The 20,226-nt window shown below is 44.3% G+C and overlaps 1 protein-coding gene and 1 long non-coding RNA gene across 4 annotated transcripts in view; one reads left to right on the top strand and one right to left on the bottom strand.

Annotated features, from left to right (window-relative positions):
* The window catches only part of MAPKAPK3 (MAPK activated protein kinase 3), a 59,039-nt gene that overhangs the window by 37,335 nt on the left and 1,478 nt on the right, over window positions 1-20,226 (bottom strand). Inside the window, exons 1-2 of one of the 3 annotated variants that reach the window (XM_034065872.1) lie at window positions 12,286-12,424; window positions 11,034-11,384 (exon numbers count right to left, since the gene is read on the bottom strand). In XM_034065872.1, coding sequence (XP_033921763.1) covers window positions 11,034-11,258 — 225 coding nt within the window. In that variant the 5' untranslated portion in view covers window positions 11,259-11,384; window positions 12,286-12,424. Of the gene's footprint in view, window positions 1-11,033; window positions 11,385-11,856; window positions 12,226-12,285; window positions 12,425-20,226 lie in introns of those variants that run through there. The other 2 variants (XM_005141577.3, XM_031042386.2) reach the window with 2 other exon arrangements.
* Window positions 11,837-18,502, top strand: LOC115945238 (uncharacterized). Its single transcript, XR_004549955.1, has 3 exons — window positions 11,837-12,182; window positions 16,796-16,964; window positions 18,271-18,502. It is a non-coding gene; the product is annotated as an uncharacterized lncRNA (long non-coding RNA).

Here is a 20,226-nt window from a genome sequence, read left to right as displayed (position 1 = left end):
TTCAGCACAGCACAAGGTCACAGCACACTGAACAGGCTCAGCTGTTTGAGTTCACAAAGTTTACCTGAACAAAAGCAGAGAGCACCAGCCTCCACATGACCTTTGATGCTTGGGATAGGTGGAATAGATGACATATGAGAAACTCCACGTTCTGCAGGATCATGGATGCTTTCCCAGCCTACCCCTATGGGACTGCCACACAGCCCTTTCTCACACTGACTTGATTCTACCCAGGCTCCAAGCTCATACCCTTCTCCCTCTGGAGAAATTCGCTCCTGTGAAACACACCCTTTCCTTGTAGGATGCAGGTGAACTACTTTAGTTTTTAAATTAAACAGTCCTACATCGTTATTAACTCTTACTGCCAAAAATTAAGACTGTCAAGGATATCAAGACCCAGTTTGTGGTATTTTGATTTAATAAGATTATTATTGCTGTGTTGTTTTATTAAACCAACACTTGTGAGAACTTTCTCCATATTTCCCCTGTGAGACTTGGCTTTTGTGCACAAACACTCAACACTGCAGTCATTCACCCTCCCTCACACCTCCACAACAGTGATTCAGACAGCAGAGAGGTGGGAAAGTCTCAGAGTTAATTGCTCTTGTATAAAGTCTTTTATCAGTAATGTATATTGCTGTTTTCTCCTCCTGCCTACTGCAGTAAGAGGTTAGGCTTCGTAGATTTTGAGTCTCACATCCCATTTTTCAACAGTAACAGGCATATTGGCCCAGGCCTAGTCAAGGCAGTTACACTCACCTGCCAAAACAGAGGCATGCCTGGCAATCGGGGTTTCTGAAATGCAGCTGGAACTGAAAGCTGCCCTCACTCCCTCTGCCATCAGGAGGCCTTTACTCACAGCATCTCAACACCAGGAAAAAGTTATTAAAGAGCTGAAAGACTGGAGGAAAAAATCCACTTGATACCAATCCACCAGAAAAGAGACTGTTTCTAAATTAATTGACCTTTCCTCATCCACCACTCTCACTCTGTCTGCTTCCCTGCACTCTGGTGCTGGAAATCCTGGGAGATGTTACTTTATAGGTTTCCAAACGTAAAGAAAACAAACTGAAAACCCACCCAACTAAGTGTGATAAACCTGGCAAAACATGTAATTCCAGTAGACAAGACACCTATCCAGAGATTTTACCTTCTGGAAGAATAACTTGCTTACCAAATACTCCAGAGCAGAACCAGATACTTGTTGACAGAAACAAAAACCAAGAACACAAGCAGTTAGCAAAAGCAGGCTGTGATTCTATTCTAAGTTGCAGATACAAAGTTTAGTCTTTAAAAATTACTAATAGACATCCAAAATTTGAATTTAAACCATATCTGCATTTGGGTATGTGATTTCATCATGTATTTGAGCCAGTTTAAAGCATTCATTTCCCATTTCACTAAAGTTTCAGCTTCTAAGTTAGCTGCTTTTTACCATAATTTCTATTAAAGGTGAAAATAAGCACCAGAATGAGCCAGGAAAGACATTCCAACATTACACTGTTTGCATTTCCATGGGTCAGATCTAATAAAGTGCTTTCCTGCCCTGCCCTTCATTAGAGGTGGAAAAAAAAGCCTCAACAAACAGGGATCTAAATATGAACAGCCATTGTGAAAAATCTATCTCACTTTATGTTTACACTCTAGTTCAGACAAGAACAACTTGCCAGGAAGTCACACCCTTAGATGAAACTATTATGCAAGTGATGGACATTACTCAAAGCCACAGCCACCTGCAAAGCTGAGCCTGAAGCTCCTCCTCCCTCCCCTCATCCACCTACAGCAGCAAGGTGTAAAATACACTTAACACATGAGAGGCCTTCTGAAGATCAAAGTTTCATTATTTAGCCTGACAGGTTTGTACATACAAGTTGTAACAACATGATCCAGAAGGAAACTTGTACGGTTTATTGAAACTATTATTTTTTAATGTGGCAATACTCAGAGCAGTGCTGCTCTCTCTCAAGTTCTTCACAGCATTGCTACCATTCACCTCCTGAGGCAATGAAATTCACAGGTTAACTATGTATGAGAAAATACTTTTAACCAATGCAATTTTCCAAGGTCAACAGGAGCAAAGCTTAGTTCCCATCCTAAGGGGATGAGTGCCTCAGAAAACCCATCCAAGCAGCTTTAATCAGAGCAGGTCTCACATTACTGGGCAAGGTAAAAGGACTGATCATTTTTCATGTTATCATTCATGAGCAGACATCGAATATGTGTCAAAAAGAATGGTGCTCAACTCTCCCCTATCACAAACTTACTGCTACAGGTTTTGTGTGTCTGCAAGTGCTATTTTGTTCACCAACAAACTCTTTGAAAAGCAGAGGACAGAGCAGCACCCTTCAGAACAGAGTGCTTGAAAGAACAGGAAGCTTCTAAGCATCAAGGAACCATCAAGCCCTGTCATCCTCCCAAGTGTCAAATTTTGACTGTAAATTGATTGGAAAGGGAAGAGTAGAACAAAATGAAAGGCTTTTACTCTTCAAAGAGACAATGGAGATGTTGTACTGTAGCGTGGCTGCAGCAAGGGCCTCCACTGTGGCAAGGCAGCTGAGCCAGAAACTGCAGCCCCCTCCCCTCCCTACCTTCAGCACTGACATCTTTGGGGTTACAGCCCCGTTGCTTGGAAACCAGACTGCTCTGACAAAGCCACATTGACTACCAGCAACATGTGGGAAAAGGAATAAGGCCTGGAGAGAAATTCATCCTTTACAAGAAAAAGAAATACATTATTGGTTAAAAATGAAGCAAGTAAAGAATAGGATTTGTCGCCATTAGAATTACAGGCAAGCACCACACTGGCAGCTACATGCAGCGCTGAATGTCAGGCCTTATGGCACTGCAAATGGGATTTTAAGGACTCTTCAGCCCTGAAATTCACAGTAGATTTGGTGCTAAGGAGCCCCACCAGGTGTGAGGCAGCTGCTCCCTACCCAGTTCTTAACTGCTCTCCTTTGAAAACAAAACTAAAACCCAGCTCCACCCTACTGTACAACAGAAACCAGGAGCAGCTAGAAATCACTGCTCCAGAGCTTTTGTAAGGCTCACAGCTGATCCACACCTAGGCAAACCACAAGCCACAACCTAAATTCCACCACTCGAGACAGTTCAGCGGGTGAGGAGCATGAGTCACTCCACACCCTGCCCCTTCCAGTTCAGGTGTTTGAGCAGTGCTGTCCAAAAAAAGATAAATTAAACAGTTTTTCTGAGCCTGTACAATAGGCTTAATAAATCTGTCCTCAGCCCCAGCTGACTCAGATCCCAGGAGCTGCCTCAGGGCCTGTTCCTTGGAACGCCAGTGTAGTTAGGAGAGTATTCAAAGCAAAAAAAATAATCCTGGGAAAAAGCCCATGGAGAAGAGCCAGAGTTTGAACTGGCAAGACTGAAGATCTGCGAACAGTGCAAGTTTAATAAGATTGGCTCCTTAGCCAGAACATCTGAAATCACTCCTAAAGATGGCACATTCAGGGTGGTTTGTTTGGGGTTCTTTAAGTACATTCAGCAGGAAACTTTTCTAGAGGAAAAATCAGTTAATTTAATATTTGCTTTTTCTCTTAAAAAAGGCCATGAAAGCCTCAGTGCAGAATGCCATCTACTACAAAGCTTCAGGAACTAGAGGGCCATGCATGATTGACATGCTGAAGGAGAATTCTCTCCCCCTTCACTCCTGAGGTATTAAAAAGCTGGAGTGTTACAGCTTAATCTCATTTACAGAGCTTTGAATCATCTTAAGTACTTAGGAAGTCTGTGTAAAATACCACAATCCACACAGTTTATACACTCTAATCCAGACAGACTGCACCACCAGCTTTCACTGATAATGATGGAAAGGCATTCTCCTGGTTTTCCAATGAAGCAAACAGGTCATCTACAACACTAGCGACATCTCTGCCACCTCCCTTTCCATGAACGTGGCCATGTCTTCTCACAGCGTAACGGCCACAACACAAATCCTTCACAGAACCTCACTGTACCCAAAGCAATGAGGGGATCTATGCAGATAGCTGTACTTTTGCTTTTCAGAGTATTACACATGATCCTATAGTCTGGTGTTCTAAAGATATATTTAACATGGAAAAACTCCAAGAAAACATGCACACCATAGGAGAAATGGGAACTTTTTCATGGTCAAGCAAATACCAAAATGTAGCACATAATGAAATAATAATTAATCAATGATTGCATCTTTTTTGTTGTTGCTGTTGTTGTTTAGAAAGAAAATAATCACTAGATACCATTAAAACAAAACGGTCTTTATGTGCAAGAGATTCATCTATTAACTTACTTGAATTCACACTGGCTCTTCCTCCCAATGACAGTGACATCTTCCTTCTCTATGCATGAATTTATCACAGCATGAAGATAATCTCTTTATTCTGTTGAGACTAAAGTGGCAGCAAGATATCATGAGAAGTCATTTATTCTCAGACCAGGCTGCTACCACAGACAGAGAAAAATATACAAAGGAAAAGAAAGCTGTGTGTGAGCCATGATGTTCTGTTGTGGCCGAAATTCCCCCAAAATTTGGAAAGTTGCTATGATGTTTTTCCAGTCTAGCCATCTCTTTAGATGGTATCACTGTAAGTCAATGAGGCTGAAGTACACTTGTCTTGTAAATGAACTTTAAAATGCTTTAAATTACTGTTCCCTTCCACTAAAGCTGATTTGCAAAATTTAGTTATCTGTAAGAAGTCTCCAGCTAGCATGAATCGGCAAGGTTTTACACAAGTTAAATGGAATAGGGGGATTTAGAGTCTAAGGGGAGGAGGGAAAGACACAGAGAAGGGCTCTTCCAGTCCAGAGAGGATGTAACTTCGTTAGTCCTGTCTGACCAACAGACACGTATGCTCTCCCTTTAGCAACTTCACAGTTGAAATAAGACACATATCTGTAATACTTTCTCAGATCTTTGCAACTGAAGGCAGGGCAGCACACCTTGATCTTCCCAAGCTTTGATGCTACACAAGTCAGGGTATAACTTGTGCCAGTTTGCTCATAGACTGCAAGAGAACACAGAAGGTGCAAAGCAGCATCAACATAGTTTTGGGTTTGGGTTTTTTTTTTCCAGATGTCTTATTGCTTTATAACATTTGTCTTTCTGCTTGCAGTTTTTAGGCTTCATGAAGTGCCACTGAACCTTGTCAGAATTTACTACACATGGTTTTATTATATCAGACCAAGCCTGTCTTCTTTTTATCTTATTATTATTTGCTGTATTTCAAATAAGACCAGTCAAGAATATCAAATCTTCAAAGTAAACTGATAAAGTCCACCTTTTTTTTAAGTTAACTGGTCTAGCTGACCCACTGGAAGGTGCCGTTCTGGTCCAAATACATACAAAGTGCTCAAAGACTCAGGTCTTGAATGACTCACTGGTTTAAAAAGCAACTCTTGTAGCAGTAGAAATGACCCACTTTTTAATAGACTGGATGTTATTTTAGGTGTTTTATGCATATTTACGTAATACTTACCAAGATTGGCACTGAAGGATAAAATTCAAGGACCAATCTCATGCTATCCGTATTTCAGGTACTCCTCCAGCCTCGGGGCTGCCATTTAACTAGAACTTTTCTGAACTCATATTCATTCTACACCATATCTGGCTTTGATCTACAATACACAGCTCCTGGAGTTTATTACTCATACTCAGCTGCATTACTGACATGAATGTCCTGTAGCATTAGATAAACCAGTATAAATAGGCTACAGGAAACACGGTAGGTAAAAGGGAACTACATAATACTTCACTAGAAAGTGCTCATTTCCTCCAGAAACATACAGTCACTACACTAAAGCAAGAGCTCCTTCATCCAGCACAAAACCTAACCAACACTTGGGTCCCCTGAGTTCCCACCTCAGTTCTAGCTTAGTACAATGTATTCCTCCGAATTCTAAGGATGTTGAAATGTTTCATTCCCAACCTGGCATAATTTTTTTCTCTTCTAAAAACACCCTCTATAGCACCTAAGAGGACTGTTAACATTTCCTATTCTACAATCAATCATCAATCTAAAATAACTTTGTTTTCACTGTATGCATTGTGTTCTCCATTGCTTCCTTCTCTTCCTTACACATCATCTTATTTCAGGCAATAAACAGGGTATTTTACAAGTAACAGCTATTTAAGTAACTTACAAAACAAATACTTCAGACTGTACAGTCTTCCAGTTGTGAGCAACCATGACCTGATTTCGGAGTATACTAACTGAAAACAGACTATCCAGCAATTATCTTATGTGATGTAGTATTATTTAATGCAACCAGAAACATTAAAGTTGACTGAAATGCAGAAACGTAGCTCTAGACTAAGTGAAATCAAGGTGATGTAGAATGACTACCTTTCTCCACAGTGATTCCACTTTGGAAAGCAGAACAACATTCTCTGTATAATCATATGTGTGCCTTCCAAGTCATTTCAGGACTTCTTTCTGCAAAATTTCTTTCTCCATTACCTGTTTCCCTTCCTTCTAATCACAAAGCTATGCTAATACTCTTATGAATAACAGCAGAGCCTCCTACTCCATGATCAGGATTTGTATCATTCATCAAATGTTCAATCAAATTCACTAATGTTAAACCAAAAAGGCAAAGAGCCTACTAATTTTCATGTTTGCTTTTTGCTTTACTTAACATTTGGGCTTCACCTGTTTGTCTTCAAATCAGCAAGTCACATACACTGTACTCTTGGCACTTAGCAGCACAGGACATTTTCCATGAGGCAGGTCATTGCTCAACTCACTGCTTGTTCTACAGGATAAGGCCTATGTGTAGATGTTCATTTAAGGACGTGGTTTTGTGGTGGGCTTGGGAGTGCTGGGCTAACGGTTGGACTTCATGGCCTTAAAGGTCTTTTCCAAACTAAATGATTCTGCAATTATATGAACTAGCAGGTATATTCATATATACTACACCTTAAGCTAGAAGTCTCAGATGCCTGGAAGGCAGCTGCAGTATAGGCACAGGGCTTAGGGGAGAAGAACTTCACAACTGCTACACTGTTATTCAGGGGAGTTTTCATACCAAAAGTACCCATACGCTCATAACCAGTGTACTTTGTTTTCCTAAAGTTCCAATGGTCTTTGTTTTGCTGCTATGCCCAAACTGTCCTTCCTTTTCTTCTCCTAGAAAGAAGCAATATCTGTTTAATGCAGGTGAACAATGACGATGACACTTCACACTATTTTGACATTCTGAACCATCCACCAAAGTCCTGAAGCTACAGATGCAGAGAAGTCCCCATACCCCTGCAGAACACACTCTAGCTCTCTTTTCTCAATCCCACTCTGAGTTATTTCTATCATCTTTCACAAAAATGAAGTAGGTCAGTGAAATATTATTTTGACACCACATAGCAGGAATTTGTGCCAAAAATAAAAAGAAGTAAGGGAAAAAGAAAGAAGGAACAAGAAAGTGTAGGTTAGGGTTTTTTTAAATGGGAGGCAAATCCCAAGAGTTCACATTTATCCTCACAGGTAGTCAGCTATTTTGGTCTCCTCCTCTCCCTAAAAACAGGGAGAAGTGTGAAGAGCAGCAGAGAACACTCAAGCAGATTAGAGTGTTAAAGGAGTGGAGGTTAACTTTTAGCCCCAAAAGGTAAAGTGAACAGAAGGGGGCAGGCTGGCAAAGAAGAGATAAAATTAGAAGTGTGACTAGACTTCACTTGACTGCTATTTCTGGATCAACTATGGGGAGAGATCTGAGAAGGTTTTCTATTTGTAAGAGAAAGAGAGACCAACACAGCTGCCTTCTAGAAGGCCAGCCCTGCACAGCAGTTTTATTTATGCTGCTACTTTTCTAAATCCCCATGCTTTCACAAAATGCCATTATGCATCTAAGTGAGCACCCAGATGAGATTTTCTGGAGCAGGACAGCAATGCGTGTGGCATTTCAATCTAAGGAAACAAAGCTGAAAGCACCCTGGAAATGTGTGTGGCAAATCACAATGCCAAGCAGAGTTAACTGAGCCATATAAGACTTTTTTTTGGGGGGGGGCGGGGGGAGAACAACAAATCCCTGCAGTAGGTCTGAGAGAATGTCTTGTATTTTCCCCACTCTAAAATGATTAGTGACGTTCTGATTAGGTCCAATTATGGACACAGACTAAAGAAGACAACAGGGACCTCCCAGTTTCAGTATGTAGTGCTTGACTGACACATGGCTCTGGGGTTGAATGTTTCTGCCTGTTGGAGCCCTTTTCTCTTGAGTACCTCAGTTAAAATTCCTTCCATTGAGTAATTTCCATCCAGATCCTGACTGTGCTGGGTTTGTTCCCATATAAAAGAAAACCTGCAGGCAGAAAGCAATGCCATCTGCCAAGTCAGAAGCTGCTTTAATGGACAAGTGTGGTGTGAAAGGGAGCAAACTATTAGGCTTTATCTTCAGCAGCAGGAGTGATGTTTTTCCTTTCCCAGGAGTAGGTTACAGTGAGCACGCTCATGCCTGAAGTATTTGTCCACAAATATACATAGATATCAACGGATTCAGCACAAGCAGCCTTCAGAGAATAAAACTCCATCCAGCATCCCCTTTTTCTCTTTACCTGTCATGCCAGCTGTTTTCTTCCTGCGACAGCTTCATCAGCCTCCACTTTCTACTCCTGTAAGTGAACGACAACCCTGCAATCACACCTAGGAAGCATGAGCAGTGGCAAGGCAGAAATGCTGAGGCCCTATTGTCCCTACACAAAGGATTCTGCACTGAGGCTGTTTCTCAACAATTCTAAATTTCTTGTCCCTCCTCCATAACTGTTTTAGCTGGATGGTTTGCTCTGAAATCTCATCTGGAACAGGTTTAACTGGATGGTTTGCTCTGAAATCTCATCTGGAGCAGGTCTGGGATCTGTGTGGCACAGTTCAGGTTTCACAAGAAACAGCAGAAAAAATTCCTCTGAATATTTTCATCCCTGCAAACATCTCCAGGGCTAGGAAAAGATCTTTCTGTTCTTGCCAATTAACCAAGCACAGTTTTTATCCTTCCTTGTTGGGTAATCTTCTCATTAGACCATCTTTGGAGAGAATAGTGGATTCTCTCTGGGCTGCTGGCAGTTTTACTTAATTGCATATTTAACTTTTTATTCAGAACTTAAACGCATAATGATGAGAAACACATACATGCAAGCAGCAAACTATTATCTGCCATGTAAACTCCCTAGAGAACTCATCAAATCTCAGTATTTCTGCCCCTTTCAGAAGAAAAGGGCAGACATTCCAGAGCTGGGCTGGTGAAGATGACAAACACATATATGTAACAAGTTAGTGATACATTCGCCATCCCTAACAAAACTCCAGTTCACTAACAGGGGGGTACTTTGGACCTTAATATATATTAAAAGTTCTGAGAAAAGTCAGCCAACTCAACCAGTGCTAAACAGAGACTAGTTTTAGAGGATCTGCTGTAGGTTCCTCCTCTCCGCCAGGCATAGGACACTCTCAGGGCACAGCAACATTAGTCCTCTTACCCTCCCTACCCAACTCTGAGTGACTAATTAAGTAGATGCTACCATCCATAGGGATTTATTTCCCATTTGATCCCAGAGTTACAGAATTTGCTCCGGAACACACTCCTTACCACTGGATTGTGCTCTGGAGAAACAGCTCCATTTTAAAATGCTTCCAACCCTTATGAGTGCAAAACTTTTGAAGTATGAATGGTCTATAATTAGCAACAAACCCACTGAACTCTTCAAAGGAGAACAGCTTCAGTATTAGCTATTATCCTTCATCACAGTATGCCAAGTATAGAAATTAATGTTGATAGCACTTCAGACATATCTGATTAATGGATCACCTCAGAGTTGTAAAACCCTGACATTCCCCCAAGCAGGCGCAAAACCCCCATGGTTCCAGTCTGCTTACCAAAACCTCCAGTATCCCCATGATAAACTTATATTGAGTCAGCTACGTGATGCCAATATAAAGACCAGTATGATAAAGAAAATGAGTGCTGGAAACACGTGAATTAATCAGCATGTTACCATATTACAAACTTTCCTAGTTCTCTGCTAAAAACCTGTTCAGTCACAAAGCTACCAAATATTTCCAGTTTGCTCCATCAAAGTTCAAGGGCTTTGCTGGGGATAGTTGTAGCTTGGTAAAGGTAAGACTCTAGCCAGACCCTGACAGACCTCTTAGGTGACCATTAACAGATTTGTTCTGCTGTCAGCAAACATAGCCTGTGAGGTTTAACAAAATGAAGGGTATCCAAAAGCCTTCTAAACATCCCAATTAATCAGATTAACACCAGCAAGTAACTTTCTTAAGCAATTCCCATGACAATTTCTTCAGCTGGTTCTTAGGCTCAGCATACAGAACCACTCTGGTCCTCATCTGGGCTGCTATTTTTTTCTAATGATGTGGTTTAAAGGCATCAGGGAAGTCTTCAAGTTTAAAAGCCACAGAGCAAAAGGCAGGTAAGGTTTATGTTCTCTAAAGAATGGTTATTGCCCCATTTATTTAAGTGGCAGTTCTCACCATAGATATCTACTAAACTTTCTTGGCATATTGGTGTAGTGAGTGCTTTGCCAGGTAATACCCTTCTGCAAATGGATCACAATAATAAAGAGCAGGATAAGCAAGTAAACAACGAGAAATGCCCCTTAAGAAAAGTCTTCAAAGGGAGGAAAGCCTGAAGACAAATGAGCATTTAAACACTTCCCCATTTAGGACTATTTCATTGCACAAGATCCAAAATAGCTTCCTTCCCAAGTATTGCATAATATGTTCATTCAAAATGTAGCAAGTTTTCTCACAGAACACACAACACTGCTCTCTCCCCCGCTTTTTTGTCTTTAAAATATGAACACGAGAAATTCACAGCTGATAACATTCTGGAAACTCGCACAGAAAATTCTGGAAAAGACTCAAGTTTGAATTACAGCCCTATAAGTAATAGCAAACATCTCCACGTGGTGAAAGTCTTCACGCAGCACTCTGTGAAACATAAGCAAGAGAACAAGTAGCTTTTAAAGAGCCTTGGGAGTGAACTCTGACCTCCAAACTGGAAATAAAGAAATAAAGAAGAAGCCTACATACCTTCAAAGCACATTTCTGGCCTGTCTCCTTGTTGAAACACTCCAGTACCTTCCCATTGATTCCTAACCCTAGCACCCGTTTGGAGAGTTTGTAGTCATCTGTAACTGCATGCTTTTTTATCTCTAGCTTGACATGGGCCTCTCCCCCAGGCAAGGATTTCACGCTGCTCTTGCTATCCACGTGACTCTCTGGCTGCGATTCCTGTTCACCTTCACTTTGTTCCATATCAGGGAAGAGTCTGAGATGACAGCGATACCCAACAGATTCCCTGCAGGGTACCCTCAGCAAAGGCCGTCCTCTCAGGTGATCAAACCAAGTGCTTCAAACAGTCCATCTGCTGGCCATCTAGTCCTGAGTGAAAATGTAAATGGGTATTAGTACCTGATGTCAACCCACTGCTCATGCACCCAACTGCTTTTCTCTCTCCCTCTCTTAACAAGATGACCAGGCTCTAGAGACACCAGAACGGGAGATTCACCTCAGGGAAGCATACTGGTATTAGCTTTACAGTCACCCTCATTCCAATACTCATACACACACATGTATATGTATCTCAGTCTGAAGTTATACATTACTTCTTTCACTGCAACAAGTGTCTGGGCTCAGTCGTGAACTAAAGTCGCACTCAGCTAAGCTCTGTACAACACAACAGATAACCTCTGATTCAAGGAACTTATAAACCTGCATCAACAACTTGTTGCCTCAGCAGTTTAGGTTAGAAACCTCCACAACAGTCCCCCGCCTTATCCGAGTTACGCAAGAGAACCACAAACACCTGGGTTAAACCCAAGAACGGCACTGCCTGGACAGGTATCAGACTTACCAAATCTCCCTGCTCCATAGAGCTCGGGGCAGGTACTGCATTACTGAGGGGACCATCAAACCACCCAAGGACCTCGGGTATGTTAATGCAGTGACACGGCTCCCAGAGGCGGGGACCTGCCGCACAACGCTGGGGACCAGAAGGCCCTGAGCTCTCCGGACTGAAGCCCCGGGGGAGGAACGGCTGCCAGGGCCTCCGAGCCCCGACAACGGGGCTGAGCCACGAGCAGGCGAAGCGGCCGGGGGAGCCCGAGGCCGCTCCTCACGCCGCGGCTCCTGCAGCGAGGCCGGCGGCTCCCTCAGGCCCTCTCAGCGGGAAGCCCTAAGGTGAGGTGAGGTGAGGTGAGGGGAGGCGGCGGAGGGGAAGGGCCAGGGTGGTACCAGGGGGGCCCCACCGCCGGGCCGGGCCCCACCGCCGGAGCACGGTTACCTGCCTGTGGCGGCGCGGCGCGGCCCCGGCCGAGGCTTCCCGGTGCGGAGTCCCGGAGGGCGGGGTTTGCCTGGGCCCGCCCCGGAGCCCTGGGCAGGTGTGCGCCGCCTCCCCCCGCGCTAAGGGGAGCCCGACTGTGGTGGGGCCCTGACCGGATTGAGCCCATCGTGAGGGAACCTGGCGGCTCCCTCGGGTTCGGGCCGGACCCGGGGGGCTGAGGGGGGAGCGCAAGGCTCCGGGCGGAGCTGCCTCATCCCCGCGGCTGCGTGGGGCAGGACGGGCGGTGCCCGGGGACGGACGAGCGGGTGGTGGGAAACGTGGTGGTTTTAAGGCACCGGCCACGGCTCTCATTTACCGGGGTAAGCGGAGGGGGAGCGGCGGGGACGGAGCTGCCTTGGCGGCTCTGCGCTTGTGCCGCAGCGCGCCCGCGCGGTGGCTGGACGGGAGGCCACGCCAGGCAAGGAAAGGGCAGGTCGGGAGGAGCACCGGCCGCTTCCCCCCCATCCTTTAGGAACGGGAAAGCACCGACACTGCTGTGTTACTATGGAGCAAAGCCCAGAGAGTCTGTACTGGGCACACTGTGATCCTTCATGCGCTGTGGCTACCGAAATAGTCGGTGCTGTTATTAAAGGCGACCTTTTCTGCCAAATAAGCAGTCAGTATTTGGGACCTTCTGTATGCACAGTCAGGATATTAAAAGTGATGGTTCCCACAGCAACTGTCGCTCATCACCGGTGCACAGGGTGCAGTTACAGGGATGGGAAACGCTGAGTTTTTCCTACATGTGAAGATGAGTCATGCGTTGAAATGGAGCTGTGTTTGTATCACTGGATAGAGCTTAAAGTTCACATGCTTTGCAAGTTAAAAATACATTTGTCGTTTTACATAACATAACGGCATCTGGAGTTCTAGCGGTTAGGGAAATAATTAAAAGGGCTAATGAGTCCTTTCTCCAAGGAATAAAAACTAGTTCAACTTAGCAGGATGCAGATCTGCAGCACATTGCCACGTGATAGGATGCTACAGCTATTCTGCCTCAGGTTTCCCTCCCAGGCGTTCAGCAGTTCAGCTACTGGAGAGCCTGGTCCCCTACTTGTGTTCACCTATTCTGGGCTAATCAAATCCCAGAGGAAAACAGCTATTTCCAGCCTTTCCTTCTCAGGTTTGGCTTCCAGTCTTAGGCTTTGCACCACCTCCCACTGTGACATCTCAGGGAAATGTATACGTAACTGTAAGCTCCCAGGCTGCAAACCTTCAGTAGCACTGTGCTGCAGTCAGCAGCTTGCTCTTATTTCCCTTCCCACGGCTTCTGTCTGTACCGGCTGGTTTATTTGTCCTGGATGGTAATTCCCTTCTCTTTGCAGGAGGTAACTATAGTCCTGTAACCAGCTCCCAGTCACTGAGGCCCAGACCCTTCAGAAAACTTCTCAATCTCCCAGATCTCTTCTGTATTCTATAATCTGGGAAATATACTCACGCTGATGTGTAGGTCCCGTTCCCACCCCACTACTGATCTTTCCCTCTTAACTCTTACACAGAAGTCTGTGGCTGACCAAAGCAAGCAGAAGTTACAATGACTAGCACATTGGAGTTTAGCAGAGGGTAATTCATGGCCCTATTCTGGGAAATATTAGACGCTGCAATTCTAAACACATGTCTGCTCAAGGGGTTGCTATTTTTTACAGTGTGTCAGAAGCAAGGAATTTCATTAAGAAATTATGACTCTATTACAAGAATGAATTCCTACAAAATTAGCTTTGCCTAGGAAGAAAGGAGGAAAGATGAGCGAATAAGGCAGGATTCTTCCATGGGAACATACTTGGTTCTACATGTCTCAGTTACCAACAGTCTCCCACTGAGAAGAGTTCAACTGGTAGGATACAAAACACATTTTTCAAGTCACTGCTGGAAACAGTACCTTACTGAAAGCTGTGCTTGTTTGGGTATGCTGCTCAGTATTGTCTGTATATGCACTTAACAAAGTTCACTGTTTTACTAGGAACCAGTAATAATTTAATCAGGGCCAAGACCTTAAAATTCCAGTGTGAATCATGGTTAATAAGGCCTTACAGCAACCCTCTGCTAATTTCACCCACCATAAACTCTGAAAAAGCCTTCCCAGCAGCAGCCCAAGGATCAAACAGTCCCACTGTACACCAGGATAACCACAGCTGAGGAACAAAGAGCAAATATATGCCCTTGCTTTCTGTGTGTATTTTTTGTCTTGGATAGGCTGTCCAAGCACAAGGCATATGTCTACCCCAGGCAAGACACAAATATCATGTGCAGAAAACCTCTAAAACTGCTGACTGACAGTTTTTCTCAATATCTAAAAGACTTTCTTAACGGAGTGTTTTCACAACTGACAAGATACCACCTGATACTGTAAGTAACAGCCAAAACCATCCCATGCTGTTGTGCTAACTTCAGAATCTCTGTCACCGGACATCTCCCCTGATCGCGCTCAGTTGATACTGGCTATTCAGAGTTACTCTGACCACGCTGGGCAGCCCCAGGACAGTCTGGTTTGGGTGCTGCACCAGAGAGATGACTGCTACAGTGACCTGGTGTGGCATCTTAGGGCACTGGATCTGCAGACCTGTGCCAGGTACCTGCTCTGAAATTCCCACACTCATAAATCCTGGCCTTTGCAATCCACGCACAGTTTGCACAGAGCTGAGAACATTCCTTTGTGCAATGTCCTATTCCTAAGCTGCTTAAAGTTTTATAATTTCTCTAACAAGCCCTGGGAAGGGCCAAGCGTGCTGGGTCCAGGCACACAGCTTCGAGTTAACATCTGGGTTAACCACTTCACCCCAACATCTCTGGCATCCTTAAGGCAAGCAAGCACCGTGCGGTAACCTTGGCTGCAGCTGCCCCCTGGTCTGGCTCTGGGAGCATTTCCCACAATGTCTGCTTTAAATGCCAGCTTTACACCTCCCCAAGAATTACATCTCATAAGATCAAAAACTTACCCTGTGAATCCTGCAGCTTCTCTCGTGCTTGTGGCAGGTGAAGCTGTGTTAGAATCCTTTGGGCATACTGATGGAGGCCATGCTGACAGGCCTACTGCAGCTGACTGAGCCAAGGGACTTTTTTCATTGAAAAGAGGCTTTTTATTTATTTACCAATGTTTGCTTTTTGAAGTTTAAAAGAAGCCAAGCACAGCACTATTAGAGGGTAACAGCCCACTGTGTCAAAAGTTCTTTCATCCTCACAAAAATCCCTAAACCAGTACATTAAATATTAATCCTGTTTTTACCAAAAATTCCCACCAGCAATAACACAAAATAACTTATTTCAAGAGTGAATTTAGTAGCTCAGCTGTGCCTGCCTTGCCCCTAACTAGAAGAGTAATTCATAGGAGAAAATAACCAAACAATAAAGCCATAATCTTGGAACAAGATTTGGGGAAGCAGCCCCTTTTCCCTAAGCTAGTGTGCTAACCAAGTGGAGCTTTGTACTATAGCCAGCACTTTGTTCCTTACTTCATAGAATCAAAGACCAGTTTGGGGTGGCAAAGACCTTAAAGCTCATCCAGTTCCAACCCCTGCCATGGGTAGGGACACATTCTACTAGACCAGGTTGCTCCAAGCTTCATCCAACCTGGCCTTGACTGCCAGGGATGGGGCAGCCACAGCTTCTCTGGGCACCCTGTGCCAGGGCCTCAGCACCCTCACAGTAAAGAACTTCCTTATATTGAATCTAAATCTCTGCTGTCCAAACTTATAATGTACTGGAAATAACAGATACTTGCTTCACACACAGAAAGCACTACTGTTGCAATACAGCAGGTTAATTTTGGCTATCCCACTGGCTATTGTCACTGCCTTTGGAACATGCTGTAGCAATTCAACAACATCAATATCTGGTTTCAAAGACACTTCAGATTTTCAAATATCATGTTTCTTAGCAAAAATGAAATGAAATATCTGAATTTGCTGTTATCTGGAGAGCTAAGAAAGCTGATGTCATCAACTGTTCTTTAAGGGATAGCCTATTTTGGAAGAGTAATACTGGAATGCTGCAGTTACCTAAGTTTATTTACATACAGAACAGATTTGTATGGAGCTCAGTCCTTTGATAGCAATGTCTTGTGGAAATCAATATCAGCTATAATAAATTATCACCATCAGCTGAAAATATTGTGACTAGTTTTTCTGAAACAATCCTTCTCTGAGTAATAGCTATTTATATTTTTCTGGTGTTATGAGAAATCCACTCTCTGGGATGTGTTATATAGATGTCACCACAGAGGAAGTCCTCTGTATTGTCAGGTTAAAGTGAGGACACAGATTTGTCTGACTGGGAGGCTGCAGTCAGACAAAGCTTATTAAATCTCTCAGGAAGTTCTTCAGAGACTGCATCTGTGACACTAAAAGAAAGGAAGGGCAGTTTTACAGAACAATACTGTGATCTGAGGGAGAAGAAAAGCTTCTTTAGTGTAGTCTGTCATGTACACAGTGGTCTTAAGAGAGACTATGTACATGTTTTTCCTCCTGCCTTGCAGTTCTGCTCTGGAGATGTCCGCCTCAGACTTATCAAGTCAAGAAACAAGGGGGAAAAAAAGAGAAAGAAAAGCCCAACCACAAGGCACAAACTGAAACAGTTTCTATAATCCAAACAACTGGGAAAGCTCAACAGCAAGCAGAGCAACCTCTTTTCTCTCCATGGCTGAGGTAACACCAGCTTATAAAGTTCTTTCATGGGCAGTGATGTTTACGTCATGCTTTGTGATCACCAAACTAGAACAACCTCTTTTTTATTCTCAAATCCCCTGCCCTGACTTCGGATTATAACATAGTTTCTAGGAGGAATTACAAATAGTAGCTATGAACCAGCTGCCAGTGAAGGGAAGTCTCAAGAGCATCAGTCTCACTATCGGGAGAGCATGTGCTAATACCTCAGTTCCTCAAGATCACTTCCTCCCTGTAATCCCCACATACTCACCAGGCATTTTTCCACAGAAATACAGGTGAGGCTAGAACAGTTGCTTGTATAATCCTGGACTCAGACACCTAATTGCAGATACCTTGTCTTGCTTATCACAAATGTTTTGGGAGGCTCCAGTCCCTGCTCCTCCACTAAGAGTTGCTGCCCAGGGATCCCAGAGCAGAAGGGGCTCTGGGACACAGCTTATGTACAGAGGGAGTCAGACCTGTTTCCTGAGGGGGTTGGACACTTCCATTTCAGCAGAGAGAGAGAGAAATAAAATGGCAGGGGTTTTCATAGAAGTATCATCATTCAAAAGCATCGCAAGTTCTCCAATTTATCTACAGAAGATGCTGCTTAATTTTATGCTGCAGTGGAACACAAGAAATTGATCTCTCATTTGAAAAATATCCTGCAGCTAGCAGTATGAGAACAGTGTCTGATAGTCCTGGGTGGCCTTTCAGGCCTCTCAGGAATGCAGGTTTTGCAGAAACACACCATTTGATACAGGCAGAAAAGGCTCTAATAGAGAAACATCTGCTAGGGACTGCAGTCATCTTCTAGGCCACCATATGCAAGCAAGCCTAGGGACAATGAATATGGTGAGTTCCTTACAGGAACACCAAGGTGTCTGTAGTCTGAAATGAAGCCCATTGCTGTCCCACACTTCTCATAGAACCAGCCCAGATGTGGCTGCCCCCATGGCACAGCTCACCCGCATGCTGGAAACTCTCCATTACTCCACACCAGGGTGGGAAATCAAAACTACAACAGTAAGTTCATCACCCTCTTGTGTATTGATTACAGAAATTGGTGTGCCCTACTCAGCAATGAGATGGTCACAAGGACAGATGCTTATTGCTGTAATGTGTGTTGGGTCGCATGCTATTCCTTACACCACACAGGTGAGGGTCAGAGGTGGCTTATGACCACATAGCAGCCAGAGGGGCAACTTTCACTCTTCCATATACAAGCTTATAGCAAAGGCAAATCTAGTCCTCGAGACAACTGTCGAGAGTTACGATTTTGGATGTTATCTTTCTTTTTCACCAGCTCTACAAGGTTACAGAAGGGTGCAGCTGAAGCAGCCTGACCTGCCCGCAGTGGGAAGGCGACTCTGGCCGCCTGCCTTCTCAAACACACATTCATCAGTAGATGGTGCTGTTGTGTTGGTGAACTTCCGAAGGGACTACCTGGCTCTGGATTTCTGGTTTTTCCTACCTCCCTGACTTTATCGTGAGCTTTCTTTGATGCCTTTCATAATAAAGCCTATCACTCAACAGGATTTCTTGTTATTGCCTCTGCAGTCTTCTAATTCTTCAACACTGAACCCCGAAGAGCCCTTTAGACCAGTATAAATTGGGTTTAAACAACCAATTTGTTGAAATGGCAGCAATTTATATTGGCTGTGCACAGGGAACCAACCGCACTAAACCTGGGGCCTGGGCAAAGCAGGCACACTGTTCTATTTCCTACTTCGGACATTACCAGTGCTTGAGGAATGCCAATGCGGGGCAAAACGGTTAGGCAGAGTGATGGAGTATTACTGAACACTCCTTATTTAAAACCCATCACCAATTCTGTAGATAAAATAACCCTAGCATTAGCCTGAATACTGGTTTGGGCTGGACCCCTAAAAAGGTTTCCAGTGAAAATGAGAGCTCCTTTCATGAATACACCCATCAGCTACTTCAATTTAATGGTCATCTTTCAGGACTCATGGGAAGAGCAGCATGGATCTAGTGACTGCAGGGGGAAACCACTGCATCGGAATGCAATGCACACTGAGCAACGTAGGGTCTGCACTGGTGTGAACACCTACACTGCTTCCACAGAGCACAAATACTGAACTGCGGACCGAGCCCCCTTTCCATGCGATGTTTCCACTTAAGTTAGCGTTGTGTTTCTGCTCCCGACATACAAATGGCTACTCCACCCACAGCACAGAGCCCGCACACAAAGACTTTTCCAGAAGATCACTAGATGGAGCCCAATTCTAAGTACAAAAGCAAGTAAAACTCCCTTCTCAATGGCTGCGCTGGGCTGCAGTGCTCCTACCTCAGAAACACAACAGCTGAGATCTGTGTCCCCTCCAAGGCTGAGGATGAAACACCTTCTGAACATGCAGGTTAACTACATCTTGCGGGAGGCAGCACCCACTTCCTACTCTCTAGGCTAGCTCTGTTCACATCCATTGTGCTGCTGCACCACCAACACAGTTTTAAATCACTGAATTGAGACAGGAAGGAGCACCTGCATGCAGGCATCCCCCTGCAAGCCTGAGCCAGGACTACGCCTTTCAATGATCTTTTGACTGTTGTGCTTGCATGGGGCAGGTGAGGACTGCTCTTCACTGACAGCTCTTCACCTCTCCTGTGAATTTACCCATATTCAGATGAAGCGTGAGCTGAAGTCAGCCTCAGGCTGGGAGGCAAACTGGTCAGGGGGGCATGATGACATTCCCATCCCACTGGACAGCTCTTACAGCTCCTCTCTTTGGAAAGCTCGGTACTGGCAGTAGCGCTTGTTACAGCACTGCCCCTGATGTAGTAAAGAACAGGAAGGGAAGTGTGCAGAAGACTGAGCAGCAGCTAAATGAAATAGGAGGCAAAGGCTAAGTAAGGAGCTGAACTCAGGCTTCCTGCTCTCAGGCTCATGTCTAGCCTGTGAGAGCATCCTCTGAACCTTATCCTTACCATCACCTTACCTTCCCCTCTGTTCCCACCCCATCCACTCTGGTTCTGAACAGCACAATGACTAGTATTTCTAAATGTTCAATCTACTTCAGTGGAGGTGACGGACACTCCACTCTCACATTCTCTCTGCTCCCTGCTAGGTGAAGAGGTGGCAATTCATGGCAGGGAAAGAACAATCACACTTCTGTTACAAAGCATTTGGAAAGGCTCAACAAGGCTATAAGTAACCGAAATTCTTCCTCCTGGGTTACCCAGTTCTAACGTGACAATGACCTACAAACACAGGATAAACTGGTGGGGGTGGTCAAACCTT

This window comes from Melopsittacus undulatus, chromosome 9, assembly GCF_012275295.1.
Source record: "Melopsittacus undulatus isolate bMelUnd1 chromosome 9, bMelUnd1.mat.Z, whole genome shotgun sequence".
Taxonomy (NCBI): domain Eukaryota; kingdom Metazoa; phylum Chordata; class Aves; order Psittaciformes; family Psittaculidae; genus Melopsittacus; species Melopsittacus undulatus.
The sequence above is the reverse complement of the archived record's forward strand: the minus strand, read 5'-3'. Positions and strand labels throughout refer to the sequence as shown.